At 46.8% G+C, this 24,715-nt stretch overlaps 1 protein-coding gene across 1 annotated transcript in view; it reads left to right on the top strand.

The window, feature by feature from the left end:
- Positions 1–24,715, top strand: part of IGDCC3 (immunoglobulin superfamily DCC subclass member 3) — a 100,766-nt gene that overhangs the window by 45,660 nt on the left and 30,391 nt on the right. The window contains exons 3-5 of the mRNA XM_033168002.1: positions 18,493–18,637; positions 20,958–21,088; positions 23,834–23,971. Of these exons, the coding sequence (XP_033023893.1) occupies positions 18,493–18,637; positions 20,958–21,088; positions 23,834–23,971 (414 nt within the window). The remainder of the gene's footprint in view (positions 1–18,492; positions 18,638–20,957; positions 21,089–23,833; positions 23,972–24,715) is intronic.

Raw genomic sequence — 24,715 nt, 5'->3', positions numbered from 1 at the left:
ACCATTCATCTGAATCGAGGTGGAACGGCTAAACTTTGGAATCTGGGCTTTCCATCCGAGGACTGTGAGGACCGGGGCTTTGTTTCCGTTCCCAGCCTGGCGAAAAAGAAAAGGGAGAAAAGGCTACAATTCTCATCCCAGCGCCACTAATTAAAGCCATGCCTGACGTTTAAAGCATCCTGCTGAAAGAAAGGGAAGGGGGGGAACACCCTCACCTCTTTTCCTGCTATGCCTGATGTGAGTGTACCTTAACTCAGGCCTCACTTCCCTGGGCCTCCCTCTCCCTCCTTTTTTCCTTGGGTTTGACTTATGGGTCTTCTCTCTCTCTCTCTCTCTCTCTCTCTCTCTCTCTCTCTCTCTCTCTCATTTTGGGGTGTTGCTGTTTTTTGTGCTCTTGGACCTGTAACCGTTTCCTGTGCTCTGATTGCTTTCTTCCTTTGCTCACAGGCTCACTGCAGCAGTGGGGATTGCGGGGTAGAGAGGGGGAGGTTGTCCATTTCCACCATTGACTTCTTGGAACGTGAACGGTGGTAGCAATTGAGAAATAATTGCGGGTGGTTGTGGGAACAAGGCATCATCACTGGGCTCAGTATCACTGAGGCTTCATAAGGGGTGTTGCTCCAGCGCTTCAGTCATTACTCAGTATCGAAGCATTGCAGGGGGAAGGCCAAAGAAACGAAAGAAATGTGCCGCTGATGTGTACACCCCGATAACTCGCTCAAACAGGGCAAAACGGGGATATGCATGGCATTGAGAAAGTGCCGAGAGGATAGTTTTTCTCCGTCTTTCGTAACTATAGAACATCCAATGATGTTGAATGTTGGAAGGAGGCAGAGACAGCCACTGACTTGGATTTCTTGGACAAATTTGTAGAGGAGAAGCCTGCCAAGGGTTACTAGCTGTGATGGCTATGCTCTGCCTCCATAGTTGGAGGTAGTAATGCTTCTGAGTACCACTGGCTGGAAACCGCAACAGGGAGTGCTCTTATGCTCTGGCTCTACTTGCAAATTTCCTGCAGGCATCTGGCTGGCTTCTGTGAGAACAGGATGGCCGACTAGGTGGGCCATTGGCCTGATCCAGAAGGGTCTTCTCACACACTTACTGGATTAATTAACATTGACAGTGCAGGGGGTGTTATTTTGAGTCACATGGAACTTTTCTTTGAGCTTAAGTGCACTCTCTCTCTCTGTGTGTGTGTGTGTGAAAATTTAAATATCATTGTTATAAAACAGCCTTCTGTAACCTGGGGTCCTCCACTGGCCAAAAGCTGTTGGGATTTGTAGTCCAAAACATCTGAAGGGTACCAGGATGCAGAAGGCTGTTTTAAAAAGCATGCCGAGGTAGCATCTCTGGTAGCACTGAGCAAGAAACCCTTCTTAATGGGATTATAAATTATCTGGCTCTGCTGGAATGATAATCTTTTCCAGCTCACCCCTGCCAACTGCCAATCCAAAGTGTGATAGAGTTGGGATATGAGGCAAAACTGAGCTGTGAAATATGATAAGTCAGGGTTGTCTCCAGTGCTGACCATACTCGGAGAAGAAGAGGGAATTGGAGAGGTCGAAGGTCCGTTAATTTCAATAGGTCTATTGGTGTATAGTCTAAGGGGTGGCGGCCAACTAACTCTCCATCTCACAGAATTCCTGTGATGTGTAGCTTTAAAAATGTACCCTTGCACGTTCAATGAACACATGGGGCAGGGGAAGAAAGGGATTATGCCCAGACATCCCACCCACTAAAGGAAGCCACAGAAAGTCAAAGGCCTGGCGGAAAAGAAATGTTTTTGCCGGGCACCTAAAGATATGTAATGAAAGTGCCAAGTGATCCTTTCTAGGGACAGTATACTGCTAGCAGAAAGCCATCGCTAAAAAGACCGGTTCTTACGTTGCTACCCTCTGAACTCCCTGTGGAGTGGACACACAGAGAAGGGACTCAGATAACAATTACAGGGTCCTAGTCGGTTCATATGGGGAGATGGCATTCTTCTGAGCCGCCCTCTATGATACAACAAAACAAAACAAAACAAAACAAAACAAAGCATGTGGTTTGAAGACTTTCAAGGTTCTGTTTGATTGACTGTGTTCTCTCAAGTAGCCAGTGGCCAAAATTCTATGTTCCTTGGCCCAGCCTTTCCTTAGCACAACCTTTGCCAGTCTGGAGTCCTCTTGGCGTTTTGGACTACAACTCCCATCAGCCCTCAGCTATGTTCTCATCCAGAACACCGGAAGGGGCCTCAGGATGGCGCAGGTGACCTTAGCATATTGAGAGATGGATCTAACTTTGGAAGCAGGAGTGTGTGTGGCTCTGACCCTGCAGCTGCAGAAGTGTGCTCAGATACCCTCTGGCATGTGTAGAGCCTTGCATGTTTTTGCCAGATCCCTCTCACAGGAAAGAGCTACCCTGAAGCTCCCCGACAATGCTATTAAGTGGGAAGCTGTGAGCCTCCTACTCCTCTCTGTCCCTCCCCTCCCTCCCTCTCTTTTTAGTGCCTCATGGTCAGACGTCTCTCGACAGGCAGGTCACCAGCGCTGGCCCCATCCAAGTGGCGATCCATCTGCATTTGAACCATCTGCATTAATTTATATATATAGCTCAAAGCATCAGTCTTGGCTGGGCTTGATTTCCCCTGTGGCTTCCTTACCCAGCTGAATTGCTGTGGGCGTGCATTAGCCAGCCGGCCAGATGGTGGATTGTAGAGTCAGAGCAGGCTCACGGTTCTGTTGACACGATCATTGTGCCTCCTGACAAAGGAGAGAGGGGCTGCCTGCAGTCTTCGCCTTTCCTTTCTTTAGCCTGAGCGTGGCTGCCATTTTGGAATGCCTTGGCTCCTTGCAAACTGTGCCATGTATTTTTTTTTTTTTTTGCTCCTCCGTATACTGTACTTTTGAAATGGGGCAGCAGAGGTTCCTTTCTGTCCCTAGGCACCACACAGCATGGGCCTCCGCTGCCAGTGTCATGGCATGAACAAGTTAACTAAAGTGTCTCTGTGGGTCTCCTAGGGAGCTATTATAGGCACACTTTTGTTCAGATAGCCTTCATAAGAGTCATGTGTCATGCAGCCTTCTGGAACCACATGCTGTCCAGATGTTTTGAGCTAGAGCTTTGGGAGTTGTCCGAAACATCTGGAGGGCACCAGGTTGGTGAAGGCTCTGGAAATGGAATTTTTGTTGTAGTTTCTGCTTGCATGGATTAACAAAGCAAGTTACTGTCATTGTTTACTTAAAAAACCCCCAACTTTCTTGGGTTTTTTTAAAAAAAATAACGCCCCACCCTTACCAAAAGAAATATTGAGGTATGCGGTGAAAATACAGCATAAGAATAGTCAGCAGTCTAAAGTGCATACCCTGCAACATTTCTCTGATGAAAATAGGGACCTCCTATATTATTATTATTATTATTATTATTATTATTATTATTATTATTATTATTTATTAATACCCTGCTCATCGACTGCGTAGCCCAATATATACAAAAACATAAGAAAACATTAAACATTTAAAAAGCTTCCCTGTTGTATAGGTTGTGTAGTTACTAATCTCCTTGGCTCGGGGGTCACATAACTCCATATGCTGCAACATTTCTCTGATGAAAATAGGGACATCCTACCATACCCTTCAAAGGGATGCGTGTGGTGCTGTGGGTTAAACCACAGAGCCTAGGGCTTGCTGATCAGAAGGTCGGCGGTTTGAATCCCCACGATGGGGTGAGCTCCCGTTGCTCGGTCCCAGCTCCTGCCCACCTAGCAGTTCGAAAGCACGTCAAAAGTGCAAGTAGATAAATAAGTACTGCTCCGGCGGGAAGGTAAACGGCATTTCCGTGCGCTGCTCTGGTTTGCCAGAAGCAGCTTTGTCATGCTGGCTGTATGCTGGCTCCCTCGGCCAGTAACGCGAGATGAGTGCTGCAACCCCAGAGTCAGACACGACTGGATCAGAGGTCCCTTTACCTTTACCTTACCATACCCTTCAACATTTCTCCAATAAAAATAGGGACGTCCTAAGGAAAAGTGGAATGGCTTCTGTAAATCTGGGACTGTCCCTGGGAAATAAGGACACTTGGAGGGTCTGAAAGTGTAGACTATGATTTAACCTGGAGCAACCCCAAAAGTCTGGCTGTCTGGGAAAGTTCAGCATTTCCCCCCCCCCCCTTATTCATGCAAAACTGTTCCAGTCAGTTGTAAATCAGGCTTTGTGTCTCAGTCCTTTAGTTAGTCATATTTTGTTGGCCAGTTTCTCTTATTAGGGCCAATTGTCAAGCTTTATTAAGCCAATTTGATAAGGATGCTCCTTGCAAGTCTTTTCAAAACTGGGCTATAACAAGTCTAGCTGCTAACAACAGAAGTGAAGTGATCTGTATTCTGACCCTGAAATATATTCAGTAAAGCTAACTCTGGGGACTGAATGATTTGTTGACGGATGATATTACATCTTTCTAAAAAAAAAAAAAAACCTGTCCTCACAAACCCTTAACACAATGTCTCCAAATCGTTTGCTGACTATACATTTGCTGGAAGCACTTCTTTTCATCTGGAGGTTCCTCACTACCAAATAGATGTGTGAGCCTCTAGCCGCATGGGTAGGCAAACTAAGGCCGGGGGGGGGGCAGGGGGCGGGGGCAGATCTGGCCCAATCGCCTTCTCAACCCGGCCCGCAGACGGTCTGGGAATCAGTGTGTTTTTACATGAGTAGAATGTGTCCTTTTATTTAAAATGCAACTCTGAGTTATTTGTGGGGCATAGGAATTCGTTCATATATTCCCCCCCCCCCCGAAATATAGTCTGGCTCCCCACAAGGTCTGAGGGACAGTGGACCGGCCCCCTGCTGAAAAAGTTTGCTGACCCCTGCACTAGTGAGGTGTAGCTCAGTTCCGTAAGCATGATGTTGTATGAGGCAGGCAATTAGCACCAGAGGTTCCCTGCAGAATAGAAACATGAGGACCCCATTCCCTGCCCCCTATAAACCTTCCCATGGAAAAATCACAGCAAAGTTCAAATGTAGAGCAGTCTCCTTTACATGCTTTTGAAATCTGCCTTAGTTGGAGGAGGAGGGGGGGGGGTGCCAAAGTAACGGAGGGGGCGGTAACACACTGAGCAGCTAACTGCTGTTGTTTGTTTTTGGCGGGGTTGTGAGATTTGATCACTGGCTTAAAGTATATGCAGCCTGGCTTAACTCGCCTACTGTTAGCATCTAGGCAAAAGGCTTGTTCCAGTAGTAATAACAGCAACGTCGATGATTTAATAGTCTATGACATATTCCATCCAAAGCAATCCCAACCGAAGATCAGAAATGGGTTGGTTTCAAAAGTCATATTTCACAGAAGCACAGACCAGAGAGAGAGATCAGTGAAAACATCAAAATGCATTTACCATAATAACAGCTGAGCATGCATGCTGGAGAGCTACGGAACCTCTTCGTTCAGGCAGCCAGGATTTGGCCATCGGCCAACTGAAGCATAAGGCAGCCAGCACAGGCGGAAGAGGGAACTTCTAGTGACAAGCTATTTTCAACTAACAGGGCTTTCCCCAGTGAATAAATAGAACAGGATGCCCTCCCCCCTCCCCCAATGTATGGAGTCATATGACCTATTTCCAGGGATATGTTGTATATTCTGAGGAACAGCTGATTCAACCTCCCTTTTCCCCTCGCTTGAACTTTTGCCAGCAAAATGCAGGAGTAGTTACAGGTGCCAAAGAGAGTGGATATGCACAGGTTAGCTAATTGCAGCTTTTTTGCATATGGAGAAAGCAAGAAATACTCAACCTGTAGAAAATAAGATTAGCGATATCGGGAGATGTTGGATTGCATATTCTCCCTCTTAATATAATTCAGTGGACCGGGCCATGGGAGGGGTACCTCAGGCCCTCAAGGTTCTCTGACTGGCCCTTGGAATCTTCCCCAGCCGCACACTTATGAATGGAATCAGAGAATTGTAGAATTGGAGGGGACCCTGAGGATAATCTAGTTCAGGGGTAGGCAACATAAGGCCCGGATGTGGCCCAATCGCCTTCTCAATCCGTCCCGCGGACGGTCTAGGAATCAGTGTGTTTTTACATAAGTAGAATGTGTGCTTTTATTTAAAATGCATCTCTGGGTTATTTTTTGGGGCAGTCTGGCCCACCACATGGTCCAAGGGATGGTGGACCGGCCCACGGCTGAAAAAAAAGGTTGCTCACCCCTGATCTAGTTCAACCCCCAGCAATGCAGGACTATGCAGCTGCACCATATGGGGATCGAACCTGCAACCTTTGTGTTATAAGCACCACGCTCTTATAAACTGAGCTATCTTGAAGAATCTGTCAATTTCAGTTCTTGTTTTGTGTAATTGTTAAATCCAGCTTTTGGCTTTAAATGCAAACTGGACTGAATTTCTCTTCCATCCCTACTGCCCCTCAGTAGACCTGTTTTGCATCCCCCTTTCCTAGTATGAGTTACTGAACTCTGATAATGCCTCCTGTTTGGAGGATAGAGAGGGCTGTGTATAAGGTAGACTATTATACAAGAAGTAAAATTTACACCTGTGACTCCACCCACTTTTGCCTCTGGACCCACCCACCTCTGGCATGCGGTCCCCAAAAGGTTGGTCAGAATGAAATGTGGCCCTTAGGCTGAAAAATGCCCCCCCCCCCGAACTAGCCATGGATTTAATTGTAGGTTGGGAACTGATTTGGTCAAATTTAAGATGTTACGAAATTTAATCGGCTTCATTTACTCAAAGGGGTTGGGAGTCAGGGAGGCAGAAAGTCCCCCATTCCCAACCCCCCCCCCCCGGCAGCCTGCTTATCTTTTTAAAGTCCCATTCACCACTTGCATACCCTTTCAGTCTTTTATTTTTTAAATGACTTTTTCCTGAGACTTGGGTAGGGTTACCTCTGTAATGTGATGATATCATACCATCAAGCTGCCAATCAGATTTGCCTGTATGATGATGTCACTAAGCCACATCAGATGGATGGGAAGGTGCTACAGTTGCCATATTTCAAAAAGTGAAAATCTGGACACCAAAGTTGTTAAGCTTCCTCCCCGCCCCAAAGATTGCTGTATTCTGGCTACGTCTGGGAAATTCCAGACGTATGGCAACCCTAACAAAGCACTGCTTCATTTGCGTGTTTAGACCTTTAACCTTCCCCAAAATAAATTCACACAGGACTCAGATATTTGGTTTGGTTTTTGGCAGAATTTAGGCCACAACTTTATTGATTACAACCAAGTGAGTGGTTGCATAGGTTCTGGTTCGACTATCTCCCTGCACCCTTGCAGGCAACACTGTCCCAGGGCCATGTTCTTAGGACAGACAAGGATGAACACCAGGGACAGCTGATGGAAGGTTCACCAATCAGCCGTTCTGATGTCCCTGGGACTCGGTCACTGGCTGGACCCCTTTCAGGGACCGACAAACCATGAGTCCCTGGATTCCTGTACTGGAATATCCTGCATTTCCATAGGCGTGTCCACATCATGTGCCACACCTACCACCTGAACCAGAGCCTATCTGCAACTACCACCTGAACCAGAGCCTATCTGCAACTACAAGTTGTGTCTAGTGCCCTCTTTTAATGGAGGACCCGATTTCCAGGAGTCTCTGGGCTGCATCTTGCTGCCCACAAGGCAGCAAATGTCTGGGTTCCATGTGGGCGGCATGCCTAAGGGCTTAGAGCCTTAGATGGACTTGACCCACAGGCCTTCCAGTAGCTTGGTTAGATTCCTCCTCATTCATTGAGCCCTGTGAAAACCAAAGACCTCCATGGGTCCAAGTTACCTTCCCTGGCCCTTCACCTTGCTCCACCTTTCTGCAGTGACCTTGCCTGCCTTGGTATAAAGCAGCCCTTTGCTTGGGCAGCTAAGCACCTTCCAACATCGCTTACCGGTTGCTGGAATCCACAGGAGAGGAGAGAGCTCGCTTTTGCTCGGGTCCTGCTTGCAGGTTTCGCACAGGTGTGTGGGTGGCAACTGTATGACTACATGGGGGCCGCTGGCCTGATCCAGCAGGCTCTTCTTAGCTTCTTATGTACATTTTGCACACAGATCCCTGCCTTTCCTTCTTCTATGCCCTACATGCCTTTCATCAGGCCTGCTGTGGGCTTCTCTCTCTCCTTGCCTGCCTGGACTGGTTTTTTTGGAATTGACCTCAGCCTGTTTCTTTGGGGGAGGGATGGGGAGGGGAGCACTGGTGTAGCGGGGGCGGGGCAGCTGCCCCCCCCAAATCAAGTAAATAAATAAAAATACTTAACTAACTGACCAATTTCATCACATATAACTTGGTTCGTGACATAGGCTAGGATTGAGAAAGGCTCCCACCCGAAAAGTCACTGCCGGTCCGTGTTGACAGTACTGAGCTAAGTGGACCAGTAAACTGGTTTGACTATCCTCTCTGTATGTCCCTCCAACCTTATTCTTTGCCTTGCCCCATCAGTCTGATGCCTTGGCCCAACCTGTTCTCAGCAAAACTCCCAACCCTGCCAAGGTCCCCCCCCCCCCGTACCCTTTTTTCCACTTGACTTTGTGGACAGGGAGTGGGGGGTGGGCAGAGCCTTCCGGTATATGGCAGCACCCACCACCTAGGAAATATGATCAAACCAATCCTTAGTCTTTATTGGAGGCAGAACAGAACAAAGATGACGTCTGCGATCGTCGAGGGGGGGAAAAGGAAGGCAATTAACTCTGGCAACGCCATTGGCTGTTTGCCTGATGAAAATGGCACCTTGCCCGAGCGTTCTATAAATCACAGGTTCCATTTGGGAAGGAGCTTTCCGTGGTAATTAATGAGCCAGTATGAAGACATTAAATGTGGAGTGTGCGGTGATAGACTGGCTTGTCATTCATCGGTGTGTCATCTTCCTCTTACTTGGATATCCACCAAAGAACAAAGGGCAAAATCCTTGTAGACCCCGGAGCAAGGCTGCTATCTCCGATAGCAGCGAACGAAGCAATTCTTGGAAAAATAACAAAGCTGGTTTAGACATTTAGTGAGCTAATTGCAAGGATGCCGTTGCAAAAGCATTCTGAAAGCTTGCCGTCTATTATTGGAAATGATTGCTTTGTGGACTTGTGAGGATTGACAATGTAAAGTTAATTTCCCCCTCCCATTTAAAATTCATTAGGCTTGATTGGGAACCAGAAAGGGTTTTGATGGTGTTATCGACGGGCATGTGCGGAATTAAATGGGTCTTTCCTGGAGGTGCCGTGCCCTGTAACCATTATGGAAACCTTTGCCAACCTGGTGCCCTTTGGGTATTTGGGGCTACAAATCCCATTGGGTCCAGGCAACAAGAAGTTGTGGGAATCAGGTCTACACTGATGGGCAGCACCTCTCTAAAGTTTAAGAAATGCAAGAGCCACAGCTCTGTGGCAGATCATACGCTTTGTATGCAGAAGGTCCGAGGTTCAAAACCTGGCATCTCTAGTTGGGCTGGGAGAGACCCTGGGGAGCCACCGATACTGAGCTAGATGGAACAATAGCAGGACTTGTAATAAGGCTTCCCATGTTCCTAATCTAATATCGGAATAAGAGCCTGGTTCATCAGACCAGTGATCCATCTAGTCCTGTTTTTAGTAAGATTGTCTACTGACTGGTAACACTGCTTGATTCATTTTGTTGGGGGTGGTATTTTTAATGGGTTTTATTGTAAACTGCCTTCAGTTGCTTTTGTAATAGGTGATGATATGTAAATATTTCAATAAATACGCTCGTATTATAAAATGGCGGCAGCAGTTGGGGTGTGCAGGAATAGAGCCTTTTTAGCCTGTTTTGCTCAGGTCATGGACCACGTCTTGATGATGTTGAAGAAGAAGACGATGAAGATGAAGAAATGTTAGCATTTCAACCCCTCTTGGAAAACGTGCAAAGGCATGTTTTCTTTGTGTGGAAGGACAAAGAACAGCAAAAGGAGCCTAGATGGCTTTTTTTAAAAAAGTAAATAATCCCACCATTTTATTATATTAAAATCCTTCTTTTCTCTTCCCTTTCAGTACTAGGTAGTCTGGCCTGCACCCTCCCCCTCCCCCTATTCCTCGGACTATGGGAGAATAAATGGGCGGCGCTGTCGTTCACACTTGGCTACGCATAGAGAAGGGAGTATTCAGAGCCGGGCTCTGGGGTCTGGCAGTGGCAGCTTTGGACAATAGCATCATTAGACACGGAGAGCGGAGAGCCAGTCTCCAGTTTGCCGCCACTGAGCTTCCCTGAATAGCCAGCAGCCCCTTGTTCTGGGAGCGGACCCTTTTGGTGAGGGGGAGGGCGTTAAGTGATGGAGGAGAGGGTCTTTTTTATCAAAGGGGGGGGAAATGTAAAAGGAAGATACAATATCACTTTCTGAATGCCCTTAAAGCTTTGTAAAAACCATTGGGATTGTCAAAGCAGAGGGTCGCAGAAGGAAGAGGACAAAGCCTCTCTGCTCCCTTCTCCTCCATCCCCAAACATTTTCCCTCCCTTTCATCTCCCAACTGCTTTCACATCCTAAGGTTCCAGAGTGTGAAGGGGGGAACTGTATTAAATCACTTCTTCCCCCACCTTCCTCCGATAAGGGGTGCGTACAAACAAGATATTTAAAGCACGCTACCCCCCAGGATAATCCAGGGGACCGTAATTCACCCCTAAGACAGCTACAGCTCGCAGCACCCTCAGCAAACTAAAGTTCTTGGGATTCTTGAGTGGGTGTGCTTTGCCTGAAGCCCTGGAGAGCCACCGCCAGCCAGTGTGAACAATAGTGAGCTTGATGCATAAGGCAGTCAATGTCCGTAGCTTGGGTTGACCTAGTGGCTTGTGCGTCAGGCTGCAAGATTCATGGCACGGCCGGCTCTACCGTTAGGCAGACTGAGGCAGTCACCTCATGTGACAGAAACTGGGGCTGAGGCAGCACTCTTCTCCTACCAGCCATTCGTCTTTGACCCCCTGATCATGCTTGTCTGTTGGAGATCAGAGCTATGCAGGCCTGTCTTGGGCCACATTCGCACCATGCATTTCAAGCTCTATGATGCCACTTTAAATAGTCATTTAAAATTTAAAGGAATTCTGGGAGCTGTGGTTTGTTAAGGGTGCTGAGAGTTGTGAGAAGACGCTTATTCCCCTCGCAGACCTTCAATTCCCTAAGTGGTTTGACAGTTCAATCTCGCTACATGAGGAACTTTGGGAATTGTAGCCCTGTGAGGGGATTAGAGGTCGACTAAAAACTCTCAGCACCCATAACAAGGTGCAGCTCTAGGATTCTTTGGGGGAAGCCGTGGCTGTTAAAAATGGTGTCACAGTGCTTTGAACATAAGCTGTGATAGCGGCCTAAATTAGCCTCCTGACTTCAGGTGCATTGAAGGGATGTTATGAACGCTGGCAGGGTTTGGAAACAAGATGCAGTGGTTTATTCAGTCAAATTCAGTACATGGAGAGGGGACACTCAGGCAGCAAAATGTACTGGGCCAGCCCTGGTTCATGCTGTTAAAATGTGTGTGTTTGTGGAGGTGTGTTTGGGGTAAGCCTGGCATTTTGCTATTTGAACGGAAGGTCAGTTGAGGGGTGAGTCTTGTTGAGTGTGAGAATGCCAACAATTTAAGGAGCCTAATGGACGCTGGAGGTTGTGTTTCGCATCTTCCACTCTCAAGCATGTGTTTGAAAGGCTCCCATGTCTGTTTAATTGGCATGTTGTATAATGGCGGCTTTTGCAGAAAGGAGTTTCTCCACACACAAACACCCCTGACCAATTCTGCCATCTGGAAGGATTCCAGAGCAAATGATGCTCAGCCTCTGATCTTATAATGCTGCTAATTTAATACGACTGCAGACAAAAGTTTCCCTCCACTCGCCCTATCCCGCCCTCTACAGGAAGGCTGCATTCTCATGAACCATGAATGGCCAAGGGAGTCAGAGAGAGAGAGCACACCTTTCTCTCCTTTGCTGTTCACACACAACTATTAAACATGACATTTATTCTACTGCATTTTCCAGGGTCCCCTTTGCTTCCTTGGTGGAAGAAAGGTGGGATATTACTGAAAATAGGGCTTTCAGAGGCAGAAATGATGCCCGGGGAAGAGGGGGCATTTCCGAAATGTGGCGCTTTGTCCTGGATCTTAGGCAAGTCAATCGAGAAATGATGGTTTTTTGGCCCAACAACTTTCGGGGTTTTTACTTTTTGAAATATGGCAACCCTACTGAAAACAAAGTAAGTAAGTAAGCAAGACATTTATACTTCTCTGTTTGAGGAGGTTGGAATCATGAGAGCCAGTGTGGCATCACAGTTAAAGTGTTGGACCATGGCCTGGGAGACCAGGGTTCGAATTCCCACTCAGCCATGAAGCTCACTGGGTGACCTTGGGTCAGTCACTGTCTCTCATCCTAACCTACCTCACAGGGTTGTTGTGAGGATATGATGGGTTGGAGGGGAACCACGAGCTCCTTGGAGGAAAAGGTGGCCTATAAATGTAAGAAATAATAAACTAAAATAAAAATGATTCAAATTGGTCTGAGCCACAAGCACATGTTTTCAACCATAGCACAAAGTTAATGGCTGAACATTTTAGTGAACCTGGATGTAAGATCAGATCAGTGTTCCCCAATCTGGTGCCCTCAAATCTATTTTAGACTACAGCTTCCACCAGCCCCATGGGAGTTGTAGTCCAAAACATCCGGAGGGCATCAGATTGAGGGATGCTGGACTAGATAGACTAAGTTTCCACCAGCCCCATGGGAGTTGTAGTCCAAAATTCTGGAGGTCATCAGATTGGGGGATGCTGGACTAGATAGACTAAGGGTGCTCTCCAGATGTTGATGGACTCCCCAATTCCCATCAGCCCTGGCAGCCAGCATGGCCGATGGCCACAGGATGATGAGAGGGCGCCATATTTGCTACCCAAAGATAGACCTTTGTTCTCAGCAACTATGACGGTTCTTAAATTCAGTATCTGTGGTTTTCAAATTGTGTTTCAGAGGACCCTCAGGGAAGGTAATTAATGGTTGAGCAAGCTTCCCTGACAGACATATTTCCCTTCACAGACAATCTTCTACTGGGCTGCATGCTGGCAAGGGGGTGTTGTCAGATGCCCTCTCAATTCATGAAAAGTGATTATGAAATCAATGGTCAGAGGCTGCAATGCCTCTGGATACCAGTTGCTGGAGACTACAGGAGGGGAGAGGGCACTTGCGCTCAGGTCCTGCATGCGGGTTTCCTACAGGCCACTATGAGAACAGGACGCTGGACTAGACAGGCCATTGGCCTGATCCAGCAGGCTTTTCTTATGTTCTATGTTGTGAGGGTGCCTAGTGCCCCGGGGGACTTAAAGGGTCACTTGGCCCAGAGTCCCCTGTAACCTGGTGTCAGCTCTGTCTCTTCATCCCTCCTCTGCTGCACACACACACCCCACTTTCCGTTGCTTGCAGTTGATCCCAGGGTCTGTGCTTTAATGATCCTAACAGGCCTTGGATTTACTGTGACATATTGAGTTAATGTTTCCCTTTTCCCATACCAAATCAAGGCCAGCCTCCTCCTTATCGCTAATGCTCCGCTGAGCGAAAACGGATTGCCTCCTAATGGCTTCAATTTAGTTTTTCATGGAGTAAAGAAAATTTTATTCAATACCTGTTTTCATCTTTATTATATCAGATTTGCCGCCGCCGCTGTCATCAGGCTCATGAGCTGGCTTGTGGTTCGATTAAGGGGGATCCGACCAAGCTGTTTGCCTGAATAAACCTCTCATGAATATGGATGGAGCTGTGACCTGGCCCTTAAATGGGAGAGGATAGAAGGGTTTATTGCTCTGTTTGTAAGCCTTTGCATCTGTAGTGAAGGAAACCAGTCCGCCGGAACCCACTGATATGCTCAGTGATCAGAAAGCACTGGGCACCCTTATGCCAGCACCAGTTATGATCCTTGGGAGACCCTGCTGGATCAGACCAATGCTAGACCAGCATCCTGTTCTCATAGTGGCCACCCAGATGCCTGTAGGAAACCTCCAAGCAGGACTTGAGCACAAGAGCTCTTTCCCCTCCTGTGGTTTCCAGTAGCTGGTATTCAGGAGCATTGCTGCCTCCAACCGTGGAAGCAGAGCACTGCCATCATGACTAGTAGCCATTGATTTGCCTTTCCCCTGTTTGAAGAAGAAGAAGAGTTTGGATTTGATATCCCGCTTTATCACTACCTGATGGAGTCTCAAAGCGGCTAACATTCTCCTTTCCCTTCCTCCCCCACGACAAACACTCTGTGAGTTAAGTGGGGCTGAGAGACTTCAAAGAAGTGTGACTAGCCCAAGGTCACCCAGCAGCTGCATGTGGAGGAGCGGAGACGCGAACCTGGTTCCCCAGATTACAAGTCTACCACTCTTAACCACTACACCACACAGGCGTTGCGTGCGTTACTTTTATGGTGTGGAAAGAGAATCACACAAGGTAGCATTTCTGTGGTATGATCTTGAATTGGTTTAATTTTGGTGGTCAGCTTTCTCCAATCCAGTGCCCTCGGGATGTTTTGAACTATTCCGTAGTTCAGTGGAAGAGCATCTGCCTTGCAAGCAGGCAGGTCCCAGGTTCAATCTCCAATGGCATCTCTAGATAGGGCTGGCGGAGACTCTGCGTCAAAAATGCTGGAGCGTCTATACTTCTAGCCAGTGTAGACAACCCTGAGCTAGATGGACCATTGCTCAGTATAAGGCAGCTTCCTATGTTCCCGAGAATTTAAATGGAGATGTGAGAATTTAAATGGAGATGTGAGATGTGAGCAGTTAGCACTAACGCCATTATTTTGGCTTCTTTCCAGTGCATTTCTGGCACAGTCATACTGGAAATCTCATGGTAATGGCAGTGATGGGACCACCACCCACCTGCCACTCAGAATCTACCAGCGATGGTTTGCTGCTGGAGCCTGGGGTTGAGCTGCAAGAGAGTTACTCAGAACGGCTGCCTTTGCAGCTATAAATAAAGTTTTCCAAACACGTGTTTTAAAAACAATTTTGTAACACGGGGCATGATTTATTTTTATTTTTATTTTTTAAAAACCCAACAAATTATCAAAAACAAAACACCCAGTTGCTTGGGCGAGGGTTGTGGCCTTTCTCCCCTGCATCCGACATAAAACTCTGCTTTAAAGCCACATTATAGGGTCACCGTAGAGCCTTATTTTACTTAACATCCTCATCAATGAATTATTTATGCCCTCCCGATGTTTTATTCATGATAAATATTAATACCAGTGTCTTTAAGAGGAGAGGTTATTGCGGCAGTTTTACCTGGAAGAGATGATATTATTGAAATAAAGTGACAGAGATCCCATTTCTTCACTTGGGGGCTGCTTTTGTTGACAAAGCTCTCCTTCCGGTTAACCCTTTGCCAGCTGGAGGACCTCTATCCTGGGGATTCCTAGAGAGCAGTTATGCCTTCTGAACCTGCATGGTTTTGGGGTGATTGAGGTTTCTTTTTGTTTTTGTTTTGCTTTGCTTTGGTCCCTGCAAATCATTAATTGGGGGACCCCCTTTTCTGCCACGCCTGCTTTGTGTTTGGACCTGGAGCCAATCCATTTAGTTCAGGGGCCCCCAAACTAAGGCCCGGGGGCCGGATGCGGCCCAATCGCCTTCTGGATCCGGCCCGCGGATGGTCCAGGAATCAGCGTGTTTTTATCGTTTTATTTAAAATGCATCTCTGGGTTATTTGTGGGTCCTGTCTGGTGTTTTTACATGAGTAGAATGTGTCCTTTTATTTAAAATGCATCTCTGGGTTATTTGTGGGGCATAGAAATTCGTTCATTTTTTTTTTTTTCAAAATATAGTTCGGTCCCACACAAGGTCTGAGGGACAGTGGACCGGCCACTTGCTGAAAAAGTTTGCTGACCCCTGATTTAGTTCATGGAAGTCTTTAAGCTCTGTGATGGTTATTCATTCCTCATATGAATATAACTAATAGCAGTGGTATTCAATCTTCCTGGGGGACCCTTTCGGTGCCAACTTGTCTGTTGACGAACCCCAGTACATTGTAAGGAATCCCGAGCATGTTCTAGGGTGCCAACACAATTAACATGGGGCATCGTTTGGGGCGTCAGTGTTACCCTGCTTGAATATGAATGGGGTCCTTATCAAGAACACACTCGGCCCCAATGGTCCTTGCTCAGAGATACAGCATCTCTGCTTTGCATGCAGAAGGTCCCAGGTTCATTCCCCAGCATCTCCAGGCAGAGCTAGGTGAGAACCCAGCATGAGAGCTGCTTCCAGTCCGTGTAGACAATACAGAGCTAGAGGGACTCAGAGCTAGAGGGACTCAGAATAAGGCGGTTTCCTAGGTTCCATTCCTAAACTTCTCATTCGCGAAGCCCTGATCAGCTTCCATGCAACTCTGGGGTTACCCAAACAGTTCAGAAATCATTGCTAGGGCCCCTAACCCAGAAAACACTTCACTGAAATGTGTAGCACAATGGAAATAAGCTTGAGGATAAAACTATGTTCCTGGCAGATCATTTCCAGCTACCCTTGCAACTTAGATTGTAGAATTTAACAAAAACATTTACTAAGAGCACTGCTAAAAATAGAGTGATGTTTCTTACGAGCCTCGCTATTGTATAATAGTCTTGAGCGCTAATACAATAAGTATGTTCCGATTGTACCTCCACTTTGGTTGGTTGCTGCTCAAAGCCCTTTTCTTAGCACAATAAAATGTAATTAGTGCTCAAGCAGCTTACATAATTTAATAAAATGCTCTCAGATGGCATTAAAATCCAGTTGAAACCAGGGTTGTTTTGGGGTTTGTTTCCCCCCTCCCCGTTGTTAAAAGATGGAGAAGAACAACGGTGGATCCCTTAAAAGCACAATCAGCATGTTGTATTTTCTAAACCCTCCCTATTTAGTGAGCTGAAGCTTATGACAGAGGGGCGTGAGAGGAGGGTGATATGGCCCATGTTTAATGTATGAAGCGGAATAAGAAGTCTCCCATCTGTCGGAGCCCAATGGGAGTCTGGAGATGAATGATGGATCCTTCCTGACATGTCTTTGGTTCTTTCCCTTAAAGAGATGCACATGTATTATCTTTGATGTGTGTTGAAGGAAGGAGATTGAGGTGTGTGTGTGTGTGTGTGTGTGTGTGTGTGTGTGTTAATGTGCAGCCAGCAGGCATTTTGTGTTAAGGGGAGGCTGGCAGGGGGGGGGGAGGATAAGGCACAGTTTAAAGATGGGCTTTTAGTTTTGGAGTTACGAGCACGGGTGAAAATATCCCGGAAAAGGACATTGTGGAGTTGGAAAAGGTTCAGGAAAAAGAGCAGCCAGAATGATCAAGGAAATGGAGAGACTTCGCTATGAGTTTGCAACCTTTGGGGTTTTTCAGCTTAGGGGGAAATTGAGCAACAGGAGACACCATAGTGATGCATGAATTGATGTGTGGTGTAGAGAAAGTGGATAGAGGCCAGTTTTTTCTCCTCTTCTCGTCATACTTGAACTTGGGGACATCCAATGAAGCTGAATGTTGAAGGACTGAGAGCAAACAAAAGAACTCATTTGCACAGCATGTTGCTAAACTGTGGAACTCACTCCTGCAGGAGGCCGTAATGGCCACCAACTTGGAACAGCTTTAAAAGAGGATTAGACAAATTCCTGGAGGAGGAGAGGGCTATCGATGGCCGCTAGCCATGATTGCTACGCTCTTCCTCCATGGTTGGAGGCAGTAATGCTTCTGCGAATCACAAGAGGTGAGATTGCTCTTGTGATTGATTCCTGCTTGCTGGCTTCTCATTGTTGGGCCGCTGTGAGAACAGGTTGCTGGACTAAATTGGCCTGATACAACAGGCTCTTTTTATTTTCCATGTCCTGGCCCCAGAGCAGGAATATTCCTGAGAATCCCCATAGCAGGAATCCCTGAGATTTAGCTGTTGGGAACGTCTGGAGGGCAGCAGCTTGGCAAAGATGGACATAGGCTGCATTTTTTGGAGACTTGGGTTGCTCTTCTTTACAGTAACTGTGCCAGAATTTGAAATACAGAATTAACTACCGGTTCGCATTTCTTAGTGCAGAGAGTATTGATCTGATGTGTAGAGATCTTTCCTATTCTACTTAATTCAAGAGGCTTCTGGAAGCTTCTCTGTGTGAAGGAAACAAGCAGAAGGTTCATGATATTTGGGTTATTCCTTCAGAGAAGCTGAGTAAAGCTGGCTTAAACTGGTTCTGTGATCTCTTTCAGTCAAGGTCATGCTGACTATAAAAGTAGGGCCAGAAGGAGCCTGGGCTTCCCTTTCTCTTTCTATCTCTCTTTATTATAAGTTATTGTAAGTTTAAGTTAAGTCTGCTGCAACTGGATTTCTTATGAACAGTGCCAATCCTGAATGTATTGGATTTGTGACCATTATGCTTATTTGCATTCAGTAGCAGTAAAGCTCTGCTGGATGAAATACAATTGCCTCTGATCTATTTTTTTGGGGGGGGAATCCTACAAAGTTTTTGCTCTGCTAACTATACAATGGAGTTCTGCTCTGGATTAATATTGAGTAGAATTTCACGACATTTCCCCCCACATTTTCCTTTCAACTTTCCCCTTCCTTTTCCCTTTCAGCTATGTCTGACTTCCACATCCACCCCCAGAGTGCAGTGGTGGAAGAAGGCGGCGTGGCCAGGTTTCAGTGCCAGATCCATGGCTTGCCAGAGCCTGTGATCATGTGGCAGAAGAACCATCTCCCCATCAATACAGAAAACGATAGGTAAGGACAGTGAGTCCAGTTCCCTTCAAACAGGGCTGCGAGTGCTGCAGGAGGGGTGTTTTTCAAACTCTGCACTATTCACAAACACCTTGCAGGTTGAAAGTTGTTCATATCTACTATGGAACCTATCGTTTATTTATATTGCAAGATTTATATACTGCTTGATTGTAATGAAACCTCAAGGTGGTTTACAAAAAGGACAGAACAAATAAATTATCAGTAAAATAAATGCAGTTAGAAACAGCTCTCAAAAGTATCCAAAAATTAATTAAAATTCACAATAAACTGAAATCCAGATTAAAACACATGCCAACATTCTCCATGTCTGGATATGCTTGCCTCAACAAAAATGTTCTCAGCGGGTGCTCAAAAGGGTACAGTGAGCAAGTAAGAGATGTGATTTGTTAAAAGGGATTTTTTTTGTTACCTGTTAATAGATTTTAAAGAGTTAAAATTAAAATAGAAATATATTTGATGACACAAGATTAGACCGTGATGAATGTGTCCTCTCAGATCAGCTGGTTATATAAACAAACCAGTCACCCTTGTTCTCTTTTTTTGGAGGGAGGTGTGCCTTATTTTGTTTTCATGGGTTGTCCTAAAAAAAAATTCTTTTTAGTGTAGCTAGGGTCCACAAAAACTGGAAGTGACATGAGCCTCTCTGGACCCATGACAAGGCCTGGATGCAGCAGAGGATTTTTGGAAATGTTTTTGGGAACCCTGTGCTTGCCATTGTCTGGACAGATTGGACCTCAGCATTGAACTGAGACTGTGCTCCAGAACATGCCTGGCTTCTCCCTCTGTCGCCGAGTCTTTCAAGAAAATACTGTGGTCGGCAAGCTGACTTTCAGGGAAGATAGACAGCTATTACTGATCTGGCAAACCTCTGATAAGCTTCTCCGAAGCTGCAGGCTTTGAAAACCAGTGTTCCAGAATAATAGCGGCTCTAAGCTTGATATTATAACTAAGCAAGGGAACTTTCCAATTCATAACCCACCTACACTCACCTGTCCCCCAACCAATTGCAGAGGCAATTAAACTGGAAAGTGAAAAACACCCCGTGATAATCCCAGGGTGCGTGTCTGCACATTTGAAATGAAGCTGATTCGGGGCAGAGAAAAGGAAGTAACTTCTTCGCACAGCGCAAAGTGGAATTTGCTCCCCAAAGAGGTAGCGACATTCACCAAACTGGATGGCTTGAAAAGGGGGTTAAGACCATTCCCTGGAAGAGAATTAACTACAATGGCTATGTTTTGCCTCCCCTGTCAGAGGCAGCAAGCCTCTTGAATGCCCATCGATGGGAATCGCAGGTGACAGGCAGTGCTGTGGTGCTCAGGTCTTGCTTGCAGGCTTCCCATGGGCATCTGGTTTGCTGCCATGAGAACAGGATGCTGGACTAGATGAGACTTCCACCTGATCCGGCAAGCCTCTTTTTGTGCTCATAGAATCAAGTGCCCTCATTTGATGCACGTTCACAGAACAGATTTTGCAAATCAGGTTTGTGTTTGTTGGCTTGGTATGGCTGCAGGGCCGCACGATTGCCTGCTTGCCCTTTTCCCACTTATCACAAATCAATGAGGATTATTCATTCCTTAGTTATTTGTTAATTTTTCAATCCATTTATTTCCATCAACGCCCCAATCATGGGCGTAGCCAGGGGGGCAGGGAGGGGCAGCTGCCCCCCCCCAAATCAATAAAAATCAGTAAAAATACATAGCTAACTGAGGTTCTGCCCCACCCTAACCAAAATCCTGGCTACACCCATGCCCCAAATTGATTGCTTTATAGCAGCTCCTTCAAAGCAGCTTGCAAATATTAAAATGTTGCTGCTACTGCTGCTGTTTTCCTGCCCTTTACTCTTAAGGTTCCAGGGCAGTTCATAGCAATTAAAATACAATATTAAAAACAATTCAAACAGTTCATAGGCATAAGGTGGATCCTAAAAATATACATATTGGATGTCAAAGGCCAGAGTAAAGAGCTGAGGTGGCAGAATGGACTACAATACTACATACTGCAGGTGTTGGATGCCAACTCTGAATGGTCCACCATGTGAAAACCAAAGAAAATAAATCCCCCTGCAGTCAGAAAACTAACATCACAGGGTTCTTTGATGGATGTGCTAGATTTCTACTTGCAAGGATCCTTAATAAAAACATAAGGAAGAATTCAAAACATCACCAGCCACCTGCAGATTGGAGTGGCATGCTTTGCCTCCTTGTTCTGGAGCAGGCCTTTACCCCTCTAAATACCCATGTACCTGCTAATATGCTGAAACCCCCCCTCACTTTATTTCCCTTGTGTTTTCCTGCTCCTTTAGGTACACACTGTTGCCCAAGGGTGTTTTGCAGATTACTGGACTGCGAGCTGAAGACACTGGGATCTTCCACTGTGTTGCCACCAACATTGCCAATGTGAAGTTCAGCAGGGGAGCCAGGCTCACTGTGTCAGGTTGGTGTGTTTGGGGGGCAGAGGGGGGCAGAAGCAGGTGGTTCGTCCCACTTATTTCCTACCAGGACAGCCTATTAATGCAACTCATTTGGCTGCAGTTAAGACCAGTGCTTGGAATGGTGTTGGACGCCATGTGCTGGCTGGGGCTGTTGGGAATGCAAAACACCTGGAGGTCACCGGTTAGGAGACTACTGAGAAGATAGAGCTCACCTTCACAAAGCCCCCTTTTTTTACCTGCCCTGCCCACTGTGCCCACTGTGCTTGTCAACCTGTGAAAAGTCTTGAAACAACAACCGTGTCCGGATTTTGCAGTGCAGGTGCATAGAGCTGTTTTGCCAGGGGCAAGCAGTAGATGGTTGACATTCCTTGAACACATTGCTCCGTAAAGCCGGCTGCTTCTCAGCAGGGGATGTGAAATTCTGCAGCCAGAATCCTACCCGAGAGCCCTGAATTTGTGCAAAGTGCTTCGATGGAAATTTAAGAATCCATTTCCTCAAGTGGAGTAGAGAGGAGAAGGGAGCAAAGTGGTTGGGGTGGCCCATCTTTTCTCATGCCCAAACACTGCAAACTGGTGGTACCTTCTCTGTAGAACCCAACAGTCCTGGCTCCTGCTCATCACACATAGGCAAAGGCTCTTAACGTACAAGTAAGAAAGATACCTTAATTTGGGCAAATAAAAGGTGCAGGTTCAGCAGCAGACACAGAGTCCTGGAGTTCAGGGTATTTAGAACTGGCCAAAAGCAATGGAAATGTCCCAATACTTTCCGCATCCTGCCCACCAAGCTTTTAAAGATGATGCACGACATGCTCCCTCACGTGACTCGCCCGCTTTGCAGGAATGTTGGGCTTGCAAATGCACTCTCCTTTTGAACCCCCAAGACCCTTGGCTAGTGCCCAACCTGACCAACTGTTGATCCTAAGCCTGGCAGGATGCTAAATAGGCCTGCCTTGGTCTGGCCCTATTCTCCGAAGGGACACATTACCTACTCCTGGCACCCTCTTGAAAGCTGCTTTCCCCATCAATTCCCACCTCCCTTCAGCCTTGACACCCACTTTGCAAATGGCTGTTCACACACCTGCTTACCAGCATGTCCTGGAAACCAGCCTTCGGAGGAGGAATGAGTCAAACTTCCATCTCTGGTCTGCGGCAAAGCTGACCTCCAGGCAAAAACGGCATTCCTTTCATGCCTCTGCCGCCCAGGCTGGCACTGCTTGCTTTTTGGTGATGAGCAGAACCTGACCGAGCAAGCAGCTCTCCCAACAGATTAATCTTAGAGCTAAGGTGATCTCAAGGGGAGCTGTCCAGGGCGGCAAGTGAATTGGTGTCAGGGGAGAGAGACCTACCTCAGTGATAGAACATCTGCTTTGCATACAGAAGGACCCAGGTTCAATCCTTGACGTCTCCAGATGGGGGTTGGAAAAAAGTCTTACCTGAATGAATCCTTGGAGAGCTGCTATCAGTCAGGGCTGAGCTAGGTGGTCTGACTCAGTATAAGGCAGCATGCAGTGTAGGATTTAGAGGGCATAGGAAGGACTGGTTAATTTTTAAATATTATTTATTTATTGCATTTAAACACCACCTTTGTCTTCCAAGGATCTAAAAGGTGGTGTACATGGTTCTTCTTCTTCTTCCCATTTCATCACCATAACAACCCTATGAGGTAGGTGAGGCTAAGAGATGGGATGTTGAGTTGGCCCAGAGTCACTCGGTGAGCTTCATGGCTGAGTGGGGATTCGAACCCTGCTCTCCCCACGTCCCAGTCCAACACTAACCAATATAATGCCACACTGGCTCTTTTTAAAAGATTGTATAATAAACCAATCGTGCCTCGTGGCTTTACCTTGGAACCCTTGTGGACATCTGAGCACGGGAGCCAAGCCTAGTGAACTATACCGTGGGTGTTTCAGCTTCCAGATCATTGCTGTTTTAGGGTGGGATTGAATCACATCCCAGCAGTTTCAGGTTGCCCAATTATGGTTGACTGGGAGGTCTTGTGCAACAAACCCGCTTCCCCAAATTATCAGGCTTTTTGCAGCGAGGAAAGCGACAGGGCAGTGCACTGAAAATTGTGGAATTACACTTGCTTTGATGCAAGGTTGTGTAACCTCCCCACAAACAAATCAGAAACATTAAATAGCCGGCGTTGTCTAATTTCCCTGCAAACCACAGTGTTGTCTAATTTCCCTGCTCATAAACAGGTTCCCTGGAAGTGCCCCCTTCAGCTGTAGAAGGGAATAGCACGATGCGGCATCTGCTCCTGTGACTGGCAGGCAGCATGAAGCTTCCTGATTGGCCAAGCCTGGTATAAATTCCAAGAGTCAGCCCCTTGTGCTCTTTCCTGGTCAAGAGAACCTTCTCCTTGCAGCATTTCAGCCTCTGCAGTGAGTGGGAAGGCACATCCTGGCAGGCAAGTTTGGGGCACGGCTGCCTTCTCATAAGAACACTAGGAACTGCCTGCCATTGAGTCAGGCCATTGGTTCAGCTAGTTCAGTGCTGTGTCTACAGTGACCAACAGAAGCACGTCATGGTTTCAGACAGGGAACTGTCCCATCCCTACCTGGGGATCGAACCTGGGACCTTCTGCACACAAAGCAGATCCTTTACCACTGAGCTGAGGCTCTGCTCTAGCCTTGACGTGACACAGCACTTCAGAAACCTGACACTCGGAGTACCTGACCCAGGAATGAGACGCACCTTCTCAATTTCAGAATGTCTCACGTTAATGTTTGGTCTGCCATGCACAGGTTCTCATTCTCCCGTGTACAAGGATCCCATGATTCTCGTGGGACCAGAGAACCTGACCTTAACTGTGCACCAGACTGCCATCCTGGAATGCATTGCAACCGGAAACCCCAGGCCTATCGTCTCCTGGAGTCGACTTGGTAAGTGACCAGAGGTTACCCTCGTATCAGAATCCATACACAAGAAAGGAGAGCTTTGCTATTACTTCAGTGCGGGCAAAGTTACATACAGTGTATTACATACAGTGTTGCTACTAGGTAGGAATTTGGTTTGAGGGTATGAAGACCCTTCTGAGCTGGAAGAAGTTGCTAGTTTTGCGTGTAAAGCTGGTAGCATTGGAAGGGACCCAAAGAGTCATCTAGTTCAACCCCCTGCAATGCTTTTGTCTTCTGTTTCTTGGGGTTTTCTCACATCCGCTTCTCTACGTCCCTGAAATGCAGGCTGCGTAGCCATAATACATTTAAAACACATTGCTTCCCCCACGGAATCCTGGGAAATGTAGTTTACTGCTGACACAGGCATACAGTTCTGAGCACCCTTAATAAACCACAGTTCCCAGGATTCTTTGAGGAAAGTCACATTCCTTAAACATGTTCCTTGGAGCCAGCAGGATCAGATGTTCCTTGGCTCTCCACAGGAGAGCGAATTCACCCTTTCATTTTCAGTGCTAAAGCTCTCTCTGCTAGTTAATGAGATTCTAGCTTCTAATCCCTCATGGCTGGTTGGTGAGCTATGGAGGCCCTGCTGATCCCAGGACTGCTGGAGCACAGTGGGGTCACTGCCTCCGTCAACCATAGCCAAGCTAGAAGCTTAAACACACACACACACACACACACACACAACACACACACACACACACACGCCAGGCCACATCAATGTGCTCT

The sequence above is a fragment of the Lacerta agilis genome, chromosome 13 (genome assembly GCF_009819535.1).
Source record: "Lacerta agilis isolate rLacAgi1 chromosome 13, rLacAgi1.pri, whole genome shotgun sequence".
Taxonomy (NCBI): Eukaryota; Metazoa; Chordata; class Lepidosauria; order Squamata; family Lacertidae; genus Lacerta; species Lacerta agilis.
This window is presented reverse-complemented; position numbering and strand designations above follow the sequence as displayed.